Source organism: Sorex fumeus, unplaced genomic scaffold (genome assembly GCF_029834395.1).
Source record: "Sorex fumeus unplaced genomic scaffold, SorFum_2.1 ptg000107l, whole genome shotgun sequence".
In the NCBI taxonomy this organism is placed as follows: Eukaryota; Metazoa; Chordata; class Mammalia; order Eulipotyphla; family Soricidae; genus Sorex; species Sorex fumeus.
In genome coordinates this window covers 171,003-188,904 of record NW_026606164.1, presented here as the reverse complement: position 1 = coordinate 188,904, position 17,902 = coordinate 171,003, and the positions used below count along the sequence as shown (strand labels likewise).

The 17,902-nt window shown below is 62.4% G+C and overlaps 1 protein-coding gene across 1 annotated transcript; it reads left to right on the top strand.

The window, feature by feature from the left end:
• Positions 1–149: 149 nt before the first annotated feature.
• ASB10 (ankyrin repeat and SOCS box containing 10) lies at positions 150–10,677 on the top strand. Its single transcript, XM_056134781.1, has 5 exons — positions 150–456; positions 558–825; positions 4,739–5,255; positions 9,713–9,826; positions 10,460–10,677. The coding sequence occupies exons 1-5, from the start codon at positions 150–152 to the stop codon at positions 10,643–10,645; spliced, it is 1,392 nt and encodes a 463-aa protein (XP_055990756.1). The 3' UTR covers positions 10,646–10,677.
• The last annotated feature ends 7,225 nt before the right edge of the window (positions 10,678–17,902 follow it).

Sequence of the window (17,902 nt, the reverse complement as noted above, 5' to 3'; positions counted from 1 at the left end):
CCGCCCAGCCCTGACCCAGGGAAGAAGTCACGTGGCGCCCAGAATAACTTCCGCTGGACGCCGGGCGGACAGACACTGGACACTGCCCTGCCCCGGCGTCCGTGCGGGCCCCTCCCCCACCCCCTTCCTTGGGCTGCCCCTCTGCCCTCATGAGCCGCACCCCAGGAGACTGCGGGGTGCAGGGGGAGGCCCGGGGAGACGGGCACCCACTCTGTGCCCGGCTGGTGGAGCGGTCCCCCAGAGAGCCCGAGGCGGGGCCCAATCCCGGCCAGGGCCCCATCGTCACATGCACGGCCTCGGGGCCGGCTCTGGCCTTCTGGCAGGCCGTGCTGGCGGGGGATGCGGGCTCCGTCTCCCGCATCCTCTCCTCGGGCGCGGGCCTGGCCCCGGACTCCGTCTTTGACACCAGCGACCCGGACCGATGGAGGGACTTTCGCTTCAACATCCGCGCTCTGAGTACGGGCGGGTGGGTGCGTGGTGCGTGGAGGGGCCTGGGCCGAGCTGGGGCGTCTTCCTGCTCCCTGGAAGTCTCAGCCTCCCGTCCCTCCCCCACCTAGGACTCTGGTCCCTGACCTACGAGGAGGAGCTGACCACGCCGCTGCACGTGGCCGCCGGCCGGGGCCACACGGAGGTGCTACAGCTGCTGCTGAGGAGGCGGGCACAGCCGGACTGTGCGCCGGGGGGCCACACGGCCCTGCATGAGGCCTGTGCCGCCGGCCACGCCCCCTGTGTCCACGCACTGCTGATGGCGGGGGCGGACCCCAACCTCCCTGACCAGGACGGGAGACGGCCCTTGCACCTGTGCCGGGGGGCTGGCACCGTGGAGTAAGTAGCACCCCACCCCATCCCACTCCGGGGGAGCAGCAGGGAGGGGTCTGAGGCTGGGTCTCAAGCCGGCAGGTCTGATGTCCTGCAGGGCAGGAACTCTGACATGAAGATGTTCAGAGACTGGGCGCCACTAACCAAGCCCACAAAACGGGTGGCGAGAGCCTCACGGGACAGTCTGTTCAGAGTGGGACTACTCCTTTGCTGTGACTCAAGTTATTATGTCCCATAGGTAAGGAACTTTGGGGAATGACACTTGTCTTTTTCTCGCAGCAGGGTGCCACACCCAGGGATGCTCAGGGCGGCTTACTCCTGGCTCTGGCACTCAGGAATTACTCCTGGCGGTGCTCGGGGTTCCTATGGGATGTCAGGGATTGAACTCAGGTCAGCCGCGTGCAAGGCAAGCGCCCTGCCTTGCTGCACTGTCTCTCTGGTCCATGGGGATGACAGTTTTCTAGTGAGCTTGGAATCTGGGTTCATGGAGCCCCCACGCGCCTGAAGGAACTGACCGCACCGTGATGTCTCTCTCTGCAGAGTCCCCTCACCGTGCCTGGTGCGTGGTCCTGGCCTCCCCTGTCCCACTCTCTCTCCTCAGCTGCCTCAGCCTCACAGGCTGACATCCATTGAATCAGATCACGGCTCAGGACGGTCCCAAAGAACATGATGTGAGGCTCAGAGGGCTGGTGTGAGGCAGAGGTCACAGTCTCTAGCTTCCCATCAAAACACAGAAACCGGGAGAGTTCCTTGTTCAGACTGCAGCAAAACATTCCAAACCAAAACCATGCACCGGGGGCTGGAGCAATAGCACAGCGGGTAGGGCGTTTGCCTTGCATGCGGCCAACCCGGGTTCGATTCCCAGCATCCCATAGGGTCCCCCAAGCACCGCCAGGGGTAATTTCTGAGTGCAGAGCCAGGAGTAACCCCTGTGCATTGCCAGGTGTGACATTCCCCCCCCCCCCCCCCCAGAAAAAAAGCAAAAAACAAAACCATGCATCCTGTTTCCTTTTCTCAGTGGGCAGCCAGCCACATTCAACCTCCCGAAGTAGAGGCGGGAGCGGGGGTCTGGGGGTGACACCCAGCAGTGCTTGGGGTTCACTGCCACCACCAGGGGACCATGTGGTGCTGGTACCAGACCACATCGGCTGCCGGCAGCGCAAGTGCCCTAACCCCTAAACTATCTCTCTTGTGCCCTGAACATTTTTTTTCATCTTACAAAGAAAACTTCATTGAACAGCTACCCCTCCCCCGCCCCCGTCCCAGGCCCTGCGCCCACCTTTTATTCTCTCGGTGACGCTGAAGACTCCGTGTACGTTCTTTTGTGAGGGTTTCTTTCTCTGGCACAATGTCCGTGGCGTCAGGGCATTGTGGCAGGTGTCAGCTCGCGCCTCCTCCCCCAGGAGGCCCGTCTCTTATTGTGCGTAGGGGTCACTCTGTGCCCGTCCACGCTTCTGTGGCTAGCTAGCTGTCCTCCAGCCACGGCGAGCGGGTGCCAGGGAGCTGGGAGCCCAACCAAGGCATTTAACATGCGCTCTCGCAAATGGGATTTCAACACGCCATCAATAAAAATTAAAAACAAAAAGAGAAAGTGCTATTCTCTGTTCTGGGTTGGCGCCAGGTCTTCAACATGGGCGTGTGCTGGACAGGTTTGACACGCCATGCCAAGCACACTGCTCATCAGAATCCCACGTCAGTTCTGGTGCATTCCAGTCTGGCTCCTGACCCCACGGCCAGAACTTCAGTCTCTAGAAAGGAGAGCAGGGTAGAACACGGACCCCACGACCACCCCAACCTCCCGCTTCTCTGCCAACGAGCACCAGGCTTTGGGTCAGCCGTTCTCCCTCCCCGCCCCACACGCGGGGACTCCAGAGGCCTCGCCCCCTGCTCAGGTGCCCCCTGCGGGCAGAGCCAACTGCCCACTCTAGCTTTCTCCTCCGTGCTCCCTTTGCCCCCGCCAGCTCCAATCCCCCGCTGCACCCCACCCCTGCTTCCAAGTCTGGCTGCGTGCGATGCTCCCCACTGAGGGGAGGAACCCCGGAAGCTGTAGGAAGAATCTCTCCCCTCCCCACACGGGGACCCAGGGTTGAGCCGGCCAGGCCTGGCCTGTGCTGTGGTGTGGGGCTTTGTTTGCAAAGGGGACTTGCCGTGCATCCTGGTGGTGGTGGTACTAACCATTCTAGACGCTTCTCAGGTATCCTATTGGCGGTGATGCTGACCATTCCAGAAGCTTCTCAGGCATCCTATTGGTGGTGTGCTAACCATTCCAGAAGCTTCTCAGGCATCCAATTGGTGGTGGTGCTAATCATTCCAGAAGCTTCTCAGGCATCCTATTGGCAGTGGTGCTAACCATTCCAGAAGTTTCTCAGGCATCCTATTGGTGGTGGTGCTAACCATTCCAGAAGCTTCTCAGGCATCCTATTGGCGGTGGTGCTAACCATTCCAGAAGCTTCTCAGGCATCCTATTGGTGGTGGTGCTAACCATTCCAGAAGTTTCTCAGGCATCCTATTGGCGGTGGTGCTAACCATTCTAGAAGCTTCTCAGGCATCCTATTGGTGGTGGTGCTAACCATTCCAGAAGCTTCTCAGGCATCCTATTGGCGGTGGTGCTAACCATTCCAGAAGCTTCTCAGGCATCCTATTGGTGGTGGTGCTAACCATTCCAGAAGCTTCTCAGGCATCCTATTGGCGGTGGTGCTAACCATTCCAGAAGCTTCTCAGGCATCCTATTGGTGGTGGTGCTAACCATTCCAGAAGTTTCTCAGGCATCCTATTGGCGGTGGTGCTAACCATTCTAGAAGCTTCTCAGGCATCCTATTGGCAGTGGTACTAACCATTCTAGAAGCTTTGGGGGTGGGGGTGTCTGCTTGCTTTTTCAGTTGCTTATCCGGAGCCTCCGTGGTGATACTCAGGGGCTGGGCTATTCCTGGCTCTGCGTCCATGAGTGACCGCTGGCAGTGCTCAGGGGACCATGTGTGGTGTCAGGGATCTGAACTAGGGTTACGGCTGCCACAGCTCATGTATCACACATGTTCTATCTCCTGTTTTTCTGGCCCTGAAAGCTGCTATTTCATTTCAGAGCAGAAAAGGAAGTTTCCACTATTTTGTTACGTTACCAGACATAAGGTCTGCCTAGCTGCTTTGTTTTGTTTTCCGGACCCACGTCACGTGGCATTCTAAGCTGAGTGCCCAGGGTTCAATCCCGGTGTAGTCAGGAGCCTATCCAGTGCCAAGGATCACACGTGGCCTTCGCATGCAGAGCGAGTGCTCCAGCCCTGCGAGCTAGCTCCTGGTCCAGGTCACAGCTTTTAGAAGCCTTTTTCTTTCCTGAAACCATAATGAGATGGACTTTCTGGCAGCATTTTCATAATGGTAGCTAGATATTTAATTCTGGGACACAAACGGAAAGGAGAGGAAAGGAGGGAGGAAGGAAGAGAGCGACAAGGGAGGGAGGAAAGAGGAGAGCGAGGGAGGGAGGAAGACATCGGAACGGGAGCACAGGAAGTCCGTGTCGGCAGTGTTCTTTTGGTGGATCTTGGTTTCTTTTAGAACCCAGCTCGGGGTGGTCAAGAATCACTCCTGCGGGACCCTGGGGGCTGTATTTGGTGCAGGGTGCTAGCCGGGGTGTGCGGTGTGCAAGGCCAGTGCCCTCTCCGCGGTGCTATTACTCCGGCCCCTGTAGGTGCTGTTTGAACTGGGTGATGCTGGTGGCCCGGCTCCCACCCGGGACACAGGGCACCGTCCTGCATTGGGAATGGTAAAGAGAACACTGTGGACCATTCTGGAGTGACCAGGCGCAGGCAGGCAGGAAGTGGAGGGGCAGACAGAGGCGGGGGTCTGCTTTGCGCAGTGGGCGGGAAGCGGGGGGGGGGGAATCCGCACCCCCACTCGCCTCTTCACCGCCGTCTCGCCCCGACAGGTGTGCGGAGATGCTCTTGAGGTTCGGCGCGAGTGTGGACGGCCGGTCGGAGGAGGAGGAGACCCCTTTGCACGTGGCTGCCCTCCTGGGCCACGTGGAGCTGGCGGAGCTGCTCCTGCGCCGGGGTGCCCGACCCGACGCCCGCGATGCCGAGGGCCGGACGCCGCTGCTGGCCGTGTGCGACGCCCGCTGGTCGGGCCCCGCCGAGGCCGAGGCCACCGTCAGCCGCTGCCTCCGGCTCTGCCAGCTGCTGCTCTCGGCGGGAGCCGACGCCGACGCCGCTGACCAGGACAAGCGGCGGCCCCTGCACCTGGCCTGTCGCCGGGGCCTCACGCCCGTGGTGGAGCTGCTCCTGTCACACGGCGTCAGCACCAACGCCATGGACTACGGCGGCCACACGGCCCTGCACTGTGCTCTGCAGGGGCCCCCTGCCGCCCTGGCCCAGAGCCCCGAGCGCACCGTGCGGGCCCTGCTCAACCACGGCGCCGTGCGGGTCTGGCCGGGGGCCCTCCCCAAGGTACAGCGGGGGCAGCGGGCGGGCACAGGGCCACTGCCGCCCCCGGTCACTCTTCAGGGGGAGGGGAGTTTGGGCCATACTGGGCAGGGCTCAGAGCTCACTTCTGGCAGGGCTCAGGGATGACTCCTGGCTCTGTGCTCAGGGATGACTCCTGGCCCTGTGCTCAGGGATGACTCTTGGCAGGCCTCAGGGATGACTCCTGGCCCTGTGCTCAGGGATCACTCCTGGCAGGGCTCAGGGATCACTCCTGTCAGTGCTCAGGGCTGATTCCTGGCCCTGTGCTCAGGGCTCACTCCTAGCCAGGCTCAGGGACCCTACATAGTGCCAGGAATAGGACCCGGGTCTGCTGCCGTCAGCCCTGCAGCTCAAGGCCCTTCTCTTTCCTGTAAGCAGAGTCCCCCGAGTCCCACAGCAGGAAGTGTGTGCGCATCCATGTGCGTGTTTTTCTCTGCACACACGGGAACAGGTTTCCATGCACATCTGAGCATGCAGGCACGCGTGCGTGTTCCTGCGTGATGGCGTGGGAGTGTGGGCAGGGGGTTGTATCATGTGTCTGAGAGATGGGAGCAGCCGGCTTCAACAAGGAAGCAAACAGCTGGCAGACGCTTTTAGCGGGACAGAGGTCCTTGCCTTGAACCCGGCCAACTGGGATTCAACTCCCAACTCCCGGGATCACACCCGGCAAGGAGGGACCACTGAGTGCAGAGCCAGGAGCCCACCCTGAGCATTGCTGGCCGTGGCTCCCAAGCAAACAAAACCCAGAAGCTTTTAGAAAACTTCACCCAGCCGCAGGGAGCCTGTCTCATAGAGACTCGGCTCAGGAGTGGGTCTCCCGGGGTCTCTTGGCCCACCGGCTTCCGGGCCTCCTGGCTACCTGCTGCCAGTCCTGGTTCTGGAGAGCTGAGCAGGACGTTCACCGCGGCCACTGTCCCAGCCCCAGGGACAGGCCTGTCCTGGTCAGTTCCCAGCCTCCGCCTTGTTGATGTCTATTCCCCGACAGACAGCCGTTTAACGTGACGCCTGTGCTGAGGCGTGTCTGGCCCATCCCAGGCCCGCCCTACCCACAGGGGGGGATGCAGTGTCGAGGCCTTCGAGGGGGGACCCCGGCTTCTGGAGTCGGGTGAGGAGGGGGAGTCTGTGCCCTCCCGACCTCCCGGCATCCTGCCGCAGTCCCGCCTCTCCTCACACGCGCCCACGAGCATCTGTCTAGATTCCTAAGCAAGACCAAATAATTAAACAGCCCGAGAGTTCAGCAGATTGGTCTCCCCTTTGGGAAAATACAAGAAAATCAACAATTAACACTAATTAATCTCCTATTAACACCAGATAATTAGGAGACGAGCAATTCCCTGTAATCTGACGGCGCCTCTGACAGCTAATGATTCCCAGTCCGTGAGGAGGTGTAGGAGGAGACAGAGACAGCACCAAATGGATTTCCCAGGCCCCTTGCGGATGCCCCCCAGCCCCACCCAGCCTCGGGAGCAGGTGGGCCAGCGCGGCCAGCCGGAGCTGGTCATCCCTGCGCCAGGCTGCCCGTGATAGGGAGGGGGCGCGCGGGAGGAGGGAGGGGCGCCGCCCCCTCTGCTGGCTCTGGGGCCTTGCTGGTCCTCACGGGAGGAAGCCGGTCCTCTAAGGACATGAGGACCACCCCGCCTGCAGGAGCCGCTGGCCCCTGGTCACTCAGGGGAGCCAGATCCTGGCTCTGGCTTTGGTGCTGGTCCGCCTCAGACCCCCGTTCCTGAGACAGCACCTGACTGAGGAGCTCTCGGGGCATGCTGGGTGATGGCATAAACCGGCACAGCCTTCCACACCCCAACACCCTCCTCGACATGCGCCCCCGCATCCAGGTCCCCTGTCCTTCCTCCCGATGACCCCGGTGGGCAGTGGCTCGGAGTGCAATATCCAGGGCTGAAGAGACAGTGCAGTGGGGAGGGCTCGGGGCTGGAGCCATAGCACAGCGGGGAGGGCGTTTGCTTTGCACGCGGCCACCCTGGGTTCGATTCCCAGCATCCCATAGGGTCCCCCAAGAATCGCCAGGAGTCATCCCTGAGTGCAGAGCCAGGAGTAGCCCCTGAGCATCTCTGGATGTGACCCAGAAAGAAAGGAGAAAAACAAACAAAAAAAAGAGTGGGAAGGGCACTTGTGTTGCGTGCGGCAGGACTGGGTTTATTCCCTGGACCTATATGGTCCCCCAAGCCCCCTGGGAGTGATCCCTGAGCACAGAGCCAGGAGGAAGCCCTGAGCACCACTCAGTATGACCCAAAAGCAAAACAAAAAGAATGAGGGTGAGAGAGCAATTGGGCAGCTGTTGGGCAGCTGCAGGAGTGGCCTGGGCAGGGCTGGGGGGACAGAGCCGCGGGAACGCCAGGGAATTGGGCGGTCCCCAAACATCACAGCACAGAAGCGGCTCTGGTGAGCACCGCCCAGGACAGAAGTAGGACAAGGTGCAGGGGGTCTTGGGGACAGGGACAGCTTTCTCCAGGGTGTCCTGAGTGGGCGGGTCCCCCTCCTTCTATCACCCAGAAGTGCCCAGCAGGGGGACACTCCCCACCTGCAAGGACAGTGGGGCAGTAGAAGGCCTGGGAAATGCTGTGCGTGGCCCTGACCCACGAGGAGAGGCTGATTGTCTCAGTTGGTGGGGGGAGGGGCACCGACAGTGCTCAGGGGTCACTCCCGACTGCTCTGGGGTTGGCCTCACCCAAGGGAAGCACCTGGACCCCCAAGGCAAGCACCTGGACTGGTTCTCGGGCTCCTGCCCTCAGCCCACGGGCAATGTTGGCCATATCCAGATATCCTTGTTTCCTGGTGGAACAGTTGAATGTGTGTGAGTCACATGTGATGTAGGTCACATGTGTGGGGTCACATGTGGGGTGGATCACATGTGTATATGCTGTATCTGGGTCACACGCAGTTGTCACAGGTGTGGGTTACATATATATGGGTCACATGTGTGTGGGTCACGCGATGTGGGTCACCTGTCTGTTGTCTGTTGGGGTCATGTGTGGATCACGTGTGTTTGGGTTGGATGTGGGTTGCAGGTGGGGGGGTGGCATGTGGTGTATGGGGGCCCACACTCGAGCTGCCTGGGAGTTGGAGCTGAGCTGCCCCCCGATTTGACGGCAGCCTGCGAACACCCTGGAGCTCGACAGACGCCAGGACGGAGGGGGCGTCTCTGGGCGCAAGATTCTGATCCCAGGTCAGAGGGGGCATCTCTGGGCGCGGGGTTCTGATCCCAGGGCACATCTTCCCGGGGTAGCTGCCCCGTCCCCCACCCCAGAGCTGGCCCTGGCTCTCAGGTTGTCTGTGGGTGCTGTTTGCTCTCTGGTGGGGACCCCCAGACTCCAGGGGCCTGACCATGCTCCTTACGTGCTCAGCCCACGGGAGGTCAGTCACGGGAGGTCGATGTGGAGGGATCAGGCCCCTGTCCGCAGCTTGCTGGCTGTCCCCTTCTCCCCACCCCACCCCCCTAGCTGGGTTCTCTTTACTGTCACATCCAGGCCAGCCTCTCTCAGCCTGCTGGGCCCCCCTGGACTCTGGCTCTCCTCCCTGCCCTTTGGGCAGCTGTCTGCACCCCACATTGGCCTTGGGCAGTGGTGATTAATCTGAGTTTCAACAAAGAGTCACCCCCCTGGACCCCCACAGTGCCCCCTCCGCCCAGGAAGGACAATGCAGTTGAGTTTTGCTGACACCCTGTACCCCTAGAGGAGGGACTGCCCCTGGGCTCGAGTTTGAATCGCCACATAGACTTGTTCCCTTGTGGTGCCTCAGTTTCCCTTGTCTATGAAATGGGGGAGAAGAACAGCCCAGCCCTGGCCTGGGGTGAGGAGAGTATGAATGCAGGACTGGGGAAAGAGCTCGCCAGTGGGAGCCCCAGATGTGCCCAAGAACCATGGTGGGAGGCAGGAGTGACCCCCTGCACCTTGGGGGGTGCCCCCCCCAAAAGGAAGAAAGCGTGAGTGCACGGAGAGCTGAGGAGAGCAGCAAGGGAGTGGCGGCCAGCAGTGGCAGCTGTTGCGCTGGGCGTCTGTCACGACCCTAACGGCCTGTGCTGAACTGGCCAGGAAGGTCCTTCCCCACTGACCCTTCCAGAGCCTGGAGCCTGGCGTGGCTGGGCTTGGCTCCTTCGCAGGCTCTGAGAAGCCGCCTGCTGTCCCCGCGCCCTTGGTGTATAGGTGTGTGCCTGACTGGGATCACACGCGGCATTTTATTATCAATGCAAGATCACAGTGCCTGGCCCCGCCCTTGCCCCCAAGGCAGGAGGGCTCGGACCCGCCCTGGGAACCTCACTTGATGGCACCTGCCTAGAGACTGCTCCCAGAGGCTCATCCCTGGGGAATGGGGACCAGGACTCCAACGTGCCTTTGGTGCGGGGCGGGGGCTCCTGACAACTGTCCCGTGACCGGATGCTCATCCTTCATGGGCTGCCGGATGTGGGTCTCCACGTGTCTCCTCCCCAGGTGCTGGAGCGCTGGTGCTCGTCCCCGCGGACCATCGAGGCCCTGATGAACACCTACAGTACCGTGCGGCTGCCCGAGGAGGCCAAGGGGCTGGTGCCCCCCGAAACACTGCAGGTCAGAGCTCCCTGCCAATCACTTGCTCACGGTACCCCAAGAGATTTCCCCCAAAGAGGTCCTCCCTCTCGGTCCCACGGAAATCACCCAGAGGGGGACTGGAGAGTCAGTGCCGAGGAAGGAGGGCACTAGCCTTGCATGCAGCCAACCCAGATTCAACCCCTTGAACCCCATCTGGGCCCCTGAGCCTGCCGGGAGTGAGCCTTTCGTGCAGAGCCAGGAGGAAACCCTGTGTGGCTGCAAACAAAAGCAAAACACAAAACAAACGTCCCAGAGTCCCACTCACGCCCCAGGAGAAACGCCAGAGCAAGAGCCGGGAACTGCTGAGCCGCCACCAACCTCCACCCCCGCAGGGTGCAGGTCGGGCCAGAGAGCGGCGGGCTCCTCCTTGGGTGCAGGTCGGCTGATGAGCCCCGCGCTCCTCCCGCAGGGCCCGGCTCAGGTTCGGGAGCCGAGCCGCGCGCTCCTCCTTGGGTGCAGGTCGGGCCTCCTCCGAGCCGCGCGCTCCTCCTTGGGTGCAGGTCGGGCCTCCTCCGAGCCGCGCGCTCCTCCCTGGATGCTGCGCGCTCCTCCCTCCCGCAGAGCCGGGCCCGGGTGCAGGTTCGGCCGCTGAGCCGCGCTCTCCTCCCGCAGCGGCACCGGCGGTTCTACAGCTCCCTCTTCGCGCTGGTGCGGCAGCCGCGCTCCCTGAAGCACCTGAGCCGCTGCGCCCTGCGCGCCCACCTGGCCGGCCGCCTGCCCTCGGCCCTGCCCCGCCTTCCGCTGCCGCCTCCCCTGCTCCGCTACCTGCAGCTGGACTTCGAGGATGTGCTGTACTAGGCGCGCACCGCGGGGACCCAGACTCCTGCCCCTCGCCGAGCGCCAACCCTCCGCCCGGATGTCTAAGGACTTGGGCCAGCCTGGAAGCACCCGGGCGGCGGCACGGTGCCACCCTGCGGCTCCCACGCCCGGCCCTGCGCTGCCCTTGGCCAGGGCGTCCCCCTGCGAGGGGCCTCTGCACTGTCAAGATGTGGATTCCCACCAGGTGCTGTCTCGTGAGGTGGAGCTGGGACTCTGGAAAAGGGGGCACCGGTCGGGGTCTCCCAAGACCCCCTCCAGCCCCTGCTGCATTAAAGCCTCCAGGCCTGAATTCCTTGGGGCTAGTTGCTCTGTGCTGCTCCCTTCGGGCACCGGGATGGGCTGACAGGCTCCCCCAGGTCTGCTCCGTGGGCCGCTGCATCACCTTCTCCTAGGGACACCCAACAAAGGGGAGACGCAAGGGGCAGCCGGCTCAGGTTGGACCCCCAGCACCAAGTCCGTGATGCCGAGGGTGGCCGGCCAGATTTCCCGGGACGCCGGGTGTGCACGCGCAGAAGTTCCTGCTTTCCCGCCAACTGCTGGGCGCCAGCGGCCTGGGGGCGGGGCTCGAGGTGTTGGGGCGGGGCCTAGCATCGGGGCGGGGATGGAGGGCGCAAGTGTGGGGCGGGGCCTAGTGCTGGGGGCGGGGCCTAGTGTTAGGGGCGGGGCCGGACACCGGGCGATGTGTTGGGCGGGGCCAAAGGCCCAAGCAGTGGGGCGGGGCCTCGCGTGGGGCGGGGCCTCGCGTGGGGCGGGGTCAGAGGGCGCGGGACCTGAGGGGGTCGCGAGTCCCCGTGAGGCGACCCGGGGCGAGGCTCCCCCCTCCCCCCAACCCCCCCCCAGCCCTGGCCTGGCCGACGGGGCGCCGAGCGCACGGCCCGGCGGGAGGGTTCGCGCTGGGAGCCCGCCGGCCCCGGGTGGGCGTCGCGGGGAGGGCCGGGAGGTGCGGGGCGCCCCCGCGGGAGTGCCGCGACCCAGTCACTCATCGGCCCGGGCCGTCCACCCGAGTGCTTCCTGTCGGCGTGCCTCCGCTGTGCTCGTGATGAGGAGACGGGGCCGCGCTCGGGTCTAGGCGCGGGGCCGCGCACGGGGCCGCGCTCGGGATCGCGCATGGGGGCTGGACACGGGGCCGCGCACGGGGCCGCGCACGGGGTCGCGCTCGGGGTCGCGCATGGGGGCTGGACACGGGGCCGCGCACGGGTCTGGGCACGGGGCCGCGCTCGGGATCGCGCACGGGGCTGGACACGGGGTCGCGCACGGGTCTGGGCACGGGGCCGCGCTCGGGATCGCGCACGGGTCTGGGCACGGGGCCGCGCTCGGGATCGCGCACGGGGTCGCGCTCGGGGCCGCGCACGGTTCTTATCTAGTCTAGGTCGAGCAGGGCTCCAGGCGCGGTATCGCGCACGGGGCCGCGCTCCGTCCTTGGTGTCACCCCTCTGGCCAGGGCGACGCTCGCAGGGGCTCGCACTTCCCAGTCGCACTGCTGGGACGGGGTGTCGCACCCGGTTGCGGCTGCGCGGTGCGGCGGGAAATGCTGGTGTGGCGGGGGTGGCCGAGGGCCTGCGGGTGCTTGTGGACACGGGTGGGTGGGGTTGAACTCAAGGCCACACGGGCCCCCGGCTGGCTCGGCAGCCCCCTCCGCAGCCCCTTGCGTCGTCTCTTGGTCCCAGGCCGCGCCCGTGGGGCGGCCCTGTACTCCCCCCAGGCAGAGTGGAGGGGGGCCTGGCCTGCTGTGAGCTGCAGTCTTGCGGGGGTGGGCGGGCTGCGATGGGGCGGGTGGCCAGCTTCCTCTTTGAGGGGGTCCTTGAACCCCCCCAGGAAGCCTGGGAACCAGGTGGGCGTCAGGACCGGAGCATGCTGGGGGCTGGCAGGGCTGCAGGAAAGGGAGCTCAGAGGGACCTGCGTGGGCTGGAGCCCAGCTGGAGACTGCGCTGTGGGTTAAGATAGGGGGCTTAGAGGGGGGCGATAGCACAGCGGGTAGGGCGTTTTTTTTGTTTGCCTTGCACGCGGCTGACCTGGGTTCGATCACCGGCATCCCATATGGTCCCCCGAGCACCGCCAGGAGTAACTCCTGAGTGCAGAGCCAGGAATAACCCCTGAGCATAGCTGGGTGTGACCCAAAAAGCAGAAGAAAAAGGGGCGTCTGGTGGGGGGCAGTCAGGTCTGGGAGGGCTGCCTAGGGCACCTCCAGGGCATAGGACAGGCTGCCTTGGACCCGTGCGGCCCGGGGAAGGGCAGGCCCACAGGTTTGAAGGGCCGGCCCTCAGGACTGCCTTTCCTCAGCAAACTCTGCTCAGCATTCTAGGGTTTTGTTTGGTTTTGTTTTGAGTTTTGTTTTGGGGTCACACCCAGCAGTGCTCAGGGCTTACTCCTGGCTCAGTGCTCAGGGGCCAGTCCTGGCAGCTCTTGGGATGCAGGGATCTGAAATGGATAGGCCTTACCCACTGTCCTTCCCGTTCGTCCACCTCTGTAAGCGTTCTGACGAAAATGCGATGTGGTCCACTTACGTGTGTGTGGTTTTATGCTGCCCACGGCCCGGTTTTCAGGCCGGATTGATTCAGAGCCGGCAGTGAGGGTCGGAGCCACAATACAGCGAGTGAGGTTCTCACCTTGCACACAGCAGACCTGATTTGAGCCCCGGCACCCCATCGAGTCCCCCAAAACTGCCAGGATCGATCTCTGAGTGCAGAGACACGAGAGTACCCCAAGCACCACTGGGTGTAGCCCAAGCAAAAGCAAAAAAAAACAAAAATCAGGGCTGGGAATGAGGCCCGTTTCTGACTCGAGTGAGTTCCGTCGGGTCTGAGTGTGAGAATCCATCCAGAGGCAACGGGCAGGCGTGAGTGCTAGAGACGTGGGAGCGGGCGCTGAGGCCGGGAAGGGTTAGTGGCAGCCCTGAGCTCTCAAAGACACGCGCCTCTCCCGGTGGGAAGAAGGGGGGTTCTCTGGCCACGCGTCTGGAGATTCCGGGGTCCTCCTGGGGTGACTTTTCGAGTAGGGGAAGCGGAGAGGGCCGCACAGAATGCTCACGAGGGGAGGCTGGTGTCGCTCCCTTCATGCCCTCTCCCCAGTGCCGGGGGTGTTAGTTTTTTTTTTCTGGGGTTAGATAGCTACACGCGCGTGCAAGCCAGGGAGCTTCCTCCCCAGCCTCCTGCTGCCGGTCCCGCGGGCCCAGAACCTCTCCCCGGTAATTGCTTTTCGTAATGTGTTTGCTCCAAACCAATTTCACGCCTGCGTGAGGACTCCGCCCTGCATTGGAGGCGCGGACCTCCCCACCACCGACCTACCCGCGTGGAACGCGCGCGCACACACACACACACACACACACGCTAGACATTTACCACCCCGCAGACACCAGGGTACAAGCGTGGACACGCAGCCAGCACGCGTGGGGCGCAGACGCATGCGCGGAAGGCTGGCAGCCGCCTGTCCAAGCTCCCGGTGCAACCAGTGGGCTCACACTAGAGTTCCCCGCGGGCCCCCCTGTGCGCTCTCACGCCCCCAGGCGCACCTGGTCCGGGGGGCCTTCGAGGCTCGACTTAGAGACGGACGCCAGGGGTCGCTGCATCACTCCGCGCCCCTCTCGCAGAGGCGTCGTGGCGCACGGCTGCCACCAGAGGGGGCCCGCGGACAGGGTCCCACGCTGCCCACTGCGAGCGGCCTCTCTCCGGTCCCTGGGTAAGACGCCCGGGCGTACCTGTCTTTGGCTGTGACTTTAGCATGCTTTGGGGTGCTTTTTTTTAAAAAAGCATCTTAGATGTTGGGCTCAGTCTGTGAAGGGGAGGCTGTCCCGCAGCGACACGGGCAGAGAGGGTGAGATTCAAAACGAAATTCCTCACCGTGAGCATTTCCCCCCAAAAGATTCCCCGAGAAGAGTCGGGGGTGAGGGTGGGGGACAGTCAGAGCACGTGGACAAGGACAGCAGCACTTCCGGAACTCTGCTTTTCCCGGCAAGGAGAGGCTCTTGCCCACAGCGGGGCGGGCTCGGATTCAGCCCGAGCAGCTTGCCGTGGTGCCGACCTGGATGGAGCCGGCAGCTTCTGTCCTTGGTACTGATGGGAGAGGAGGACGCAGCCCTTTCCCGGACAGAGCCTCTCAGGTCGGGAACTTCCGCTCCCGGCTCTGTCCCCTGAGTGTCATGATGGAAGGTCCTTTCCTCACACTCACCTGAGCCTTGGACCTGCTTTTGGAAGAGGCAGACTGGAGACGGAGCGCCACCTCCCACAGATGGAGGACTTAATATGAGAGAAAGGCCAAGGCCCCAGGACCTAGTGAGGGATCAGCAGGAACGGGAGTCCAAGCCACGCTTCTCTCACGCCCTACAGTTCAGGGGGGCACAGGCAAAGGGCTTGGGCTTCTACTTCACTTCCCACTCCGTTGTCTGGGATTTTTTTTTATCCTAGTGTGGCTCCTGAGTATCAAGGACGATGAAGAAATCCCACTTCATGACCCCAGGCTGGCATGAAAAGAGAGAGGAGATAAATGGATTATGAAACGTAGCATCTCACAAATGCCACATTCAGGTAGATCCAAGACCCTGGGACTCCCTAGCTACCTTGCAAAGATGCTTAGCCTCTGGGAGTGTTGGCAGCAAGCTTTAAGCCTCTCTCCTTAGTGCCAGTTTAAGCAGAGAATTCCACCTGACTGCATGCATGTGGTCCTGGGCAACGCGTGCTTGGCACGAGCTCGGTGCCATACATCTAGACGGTCTTTAACCTTGAGTCCTTGACAAGTCTGATCTATTCTGTCCCATCAGAGTGACAGGCTTATTAAAGTGGCTTTTTTACTGAGAAGGAGTGGTGAGAGGAAGAGGTTTTGACATTTATCTTTCTGTGGCTTTCAAATTTTGTTCTATGTGATTTTATTATCAATGCAAGAAAACTCATGCAGTTGCTTTCAGCGTTGTGGGGGAACACAGCTGGTGGTGCCTGGGGGATCACTTCTGGCAGTGCTCAGGGACTGCAAGCAATGCCAGGGATCAAACCGGGTCAAGCCTCATGCGAGGCAAATGCCTCAATCACCTCTCTCTCTCTCTCTCTCTCTCTCTCTCTCTGCCCTGCTTTTTTAAAAGGACTCTTCCTGCATGCCTTATTTGATTTGTGCTTTTACTGTTACTGCTTTAATTTCCATGATTCTTGCTCCAAGTTTCTTTCATTTATTAAATGTCTCGAGTCAGTATGCCCCGACTGTGTGCCCAACACTGCAAAGCCGTGAACCGGATACTGATCTCTCACTTTGTTGTGGTTGTTTGTTACTTGAGCCCCCTGGGCTATGCCCAGGGGTATCTCCTGAGAGGGCTTAGAGGCCCAGATGCAGTGTTGGGATTGATCCCCTTTCTTATCACTCCAGCCTGGCTGCTCACTTTCTAAGTGAAATACACACTCCTAGTCTTCCATGTTGATATTATGAAGTGTTTGCTTAATTTAACAAAGGATTGTTCTGTAACCCAGAAAGATGGCTCCAAGGGTTCAAATGTCCTGAGTTCTTCCCTGGTACCTCATGTTCCTCCCAAGGACTTCCGGGAGTGACCCAGTACCAAGCCAGGAGTAGCCCATTGGCACTACCAGGTGTTGTCAGAGAAAACAAAAAGCATCATCCTGAAGAGTATCTGTAGGAAGATGAGTACTTTTTTTTTTTTTAAGTCAGTCTCCAAGTGCTCAGAATAGGACCTCACATGTGTGGCAAGCACTCTACCATCAAGCCACATGCCCGGCCCCCAGGCTTAGTTCTGTGCTGGGTTGGGGTCCTCAGGCCCAAGTTCAGGCCTTTTTCTCTGTAGCAGCCTCTTCCCCCCTAGTCTTGACTTTTGGAAACACTGCGGGGTGGCCGGGGCCGGATTCCCCAGAGAGACCTGCCTTGCCTCTGGCAGACCTGGACTGGGCCCTTGGCACCACGGAGACAGTCTCACTGAGTGTCAGGTAGATCCGGAGATGGAGAAGGACTTTGTGGGAGACTCACTCTTCTCCTATCGCCTTTCTGATGCCTGGCGGTCAGCACCAGCAGGAGCACCCTACTGGGAGCCACCCTCTGTTCCCCTTCCACTTTGGCCACGGCAGCCTCGGACTCAGACACCAGCAGTGCTCCTCAGGCTAACTCGATCCTCACCCCCCACAAACCCCCTGAGACTCGAATTTCCTCCTGGCCCACGGTGGGGGCTCAGGGGCGCCCCGACTGGCTTTGCTGTGGGTTTTCCTCCTTCCCTGAGCCAAGTCACTTCGTCCATCCAGGCTCCATCTTCCTACCTACTCACCCGATTTTGCTGCTTGCTGGGTTTTGACCAGCCCGCCCTCCCCTCCCCCTTCCCCTAAACCCGCAGGTCTCAGGGACTAGCCGGTCCTCGGGTGTGTGGGCGGCCAGGCACGAGCCTCCTGGCCGACCGGCTGCGGTGGCCACTCCTTGGAGTCCTTGCTGCCCGCCCGTTGCCCCAGGCTCCTGCTCGCCCAAGCGCCCCTGACTTTTGCCTGTGCCGCCCAACGCCGCCGCCGCGGGGGGGACGCAGCCGAGGGGGAGGGCGAAAGGCGGGCGCGGGGCTGCGGCTGCGGCCCGGAGGCGAGCAGAGTCATCCGCAATTAGCGGATAATTAGCGCTGCTGACCCTCGGGGCTCATCAGTGCTCCTGGGGCCAGCCCCTAGCAATCAGCCAGGGCAGGTCGAGAGTGTCAGGCCGGGAATGAATAGGGCTCATCAGCAGAGCTGGAGCCGGGGAGCCAATCAGGGAAATTAATAGCGGGAGAGGAGAGGGAGTGAGGGAGGGAAGCGGAGACAGACAGACAGACAGACAGACAGAGACCTAGGTTGAACGGAGACACGAGAAGGGGGGGGGGAACGGAGTGAGACGGACTGGGACAGGGAATGGCTGGGGACGCGCCGAGGGGCCTGGGAGCGGGACTAGACCGGGCAGGCGAGGAGGAGGAGGAGGATGGGAGAGATGGAGGGGCCAGGTGAGTACGGGGCTAGCGAGGCCACCGCAGGGGCCACCCCGGAGCCAGGGGGCAGGGAGCAGCGCAGCAGGCGCCAGACCGGGAAGAGGCGATGCCAAGGGAAGGGGTGCGCCCGCGAGGTAGGCGGGAAAGCGCCCCCCGGAGACCCCCCTGCCGTCCGACCCCGGCCCGAGGGGCGCCTGGACACAGGCGCTGACCGGGCCCCGCGCCCCTTCGGGGCCGCCCGCGGCCGGAGCGCCGGGGCCCGGCCGGCTGCGTGCAGGGAGGGGCCCGGCCGGCAGCTGCCGCCGCCGCCGCCG

What these genes read in the sequence shown, in the direction of transcription:
- ASB10 (XM_056134781.1), top strand. Translation starts at nt 150, where the DNA reads ATGAGCCGCACCCCAGGAGACTGCGGGGTGCAGGGGGAGGCCCGGGGA. An exon ending in CGGGGGGCTGGCACCGTGGA is followed by an intron (nt 826 to 4,738) that starts GTAAGTAGCACC and finishes TCGCCCCGACAG; the next exon opens with GTGTGCGGAGATGCTCTTGA. An exon ending in GGCCGGGGGCCCTCCCCAAG is followed by an intron (nt 5,256 to 9,712) that starts GTACAGCGGGGG and finishes TCTCCTCCCCAG; the next exon opens with GTGCTGGAGCGCTGGTGCTC.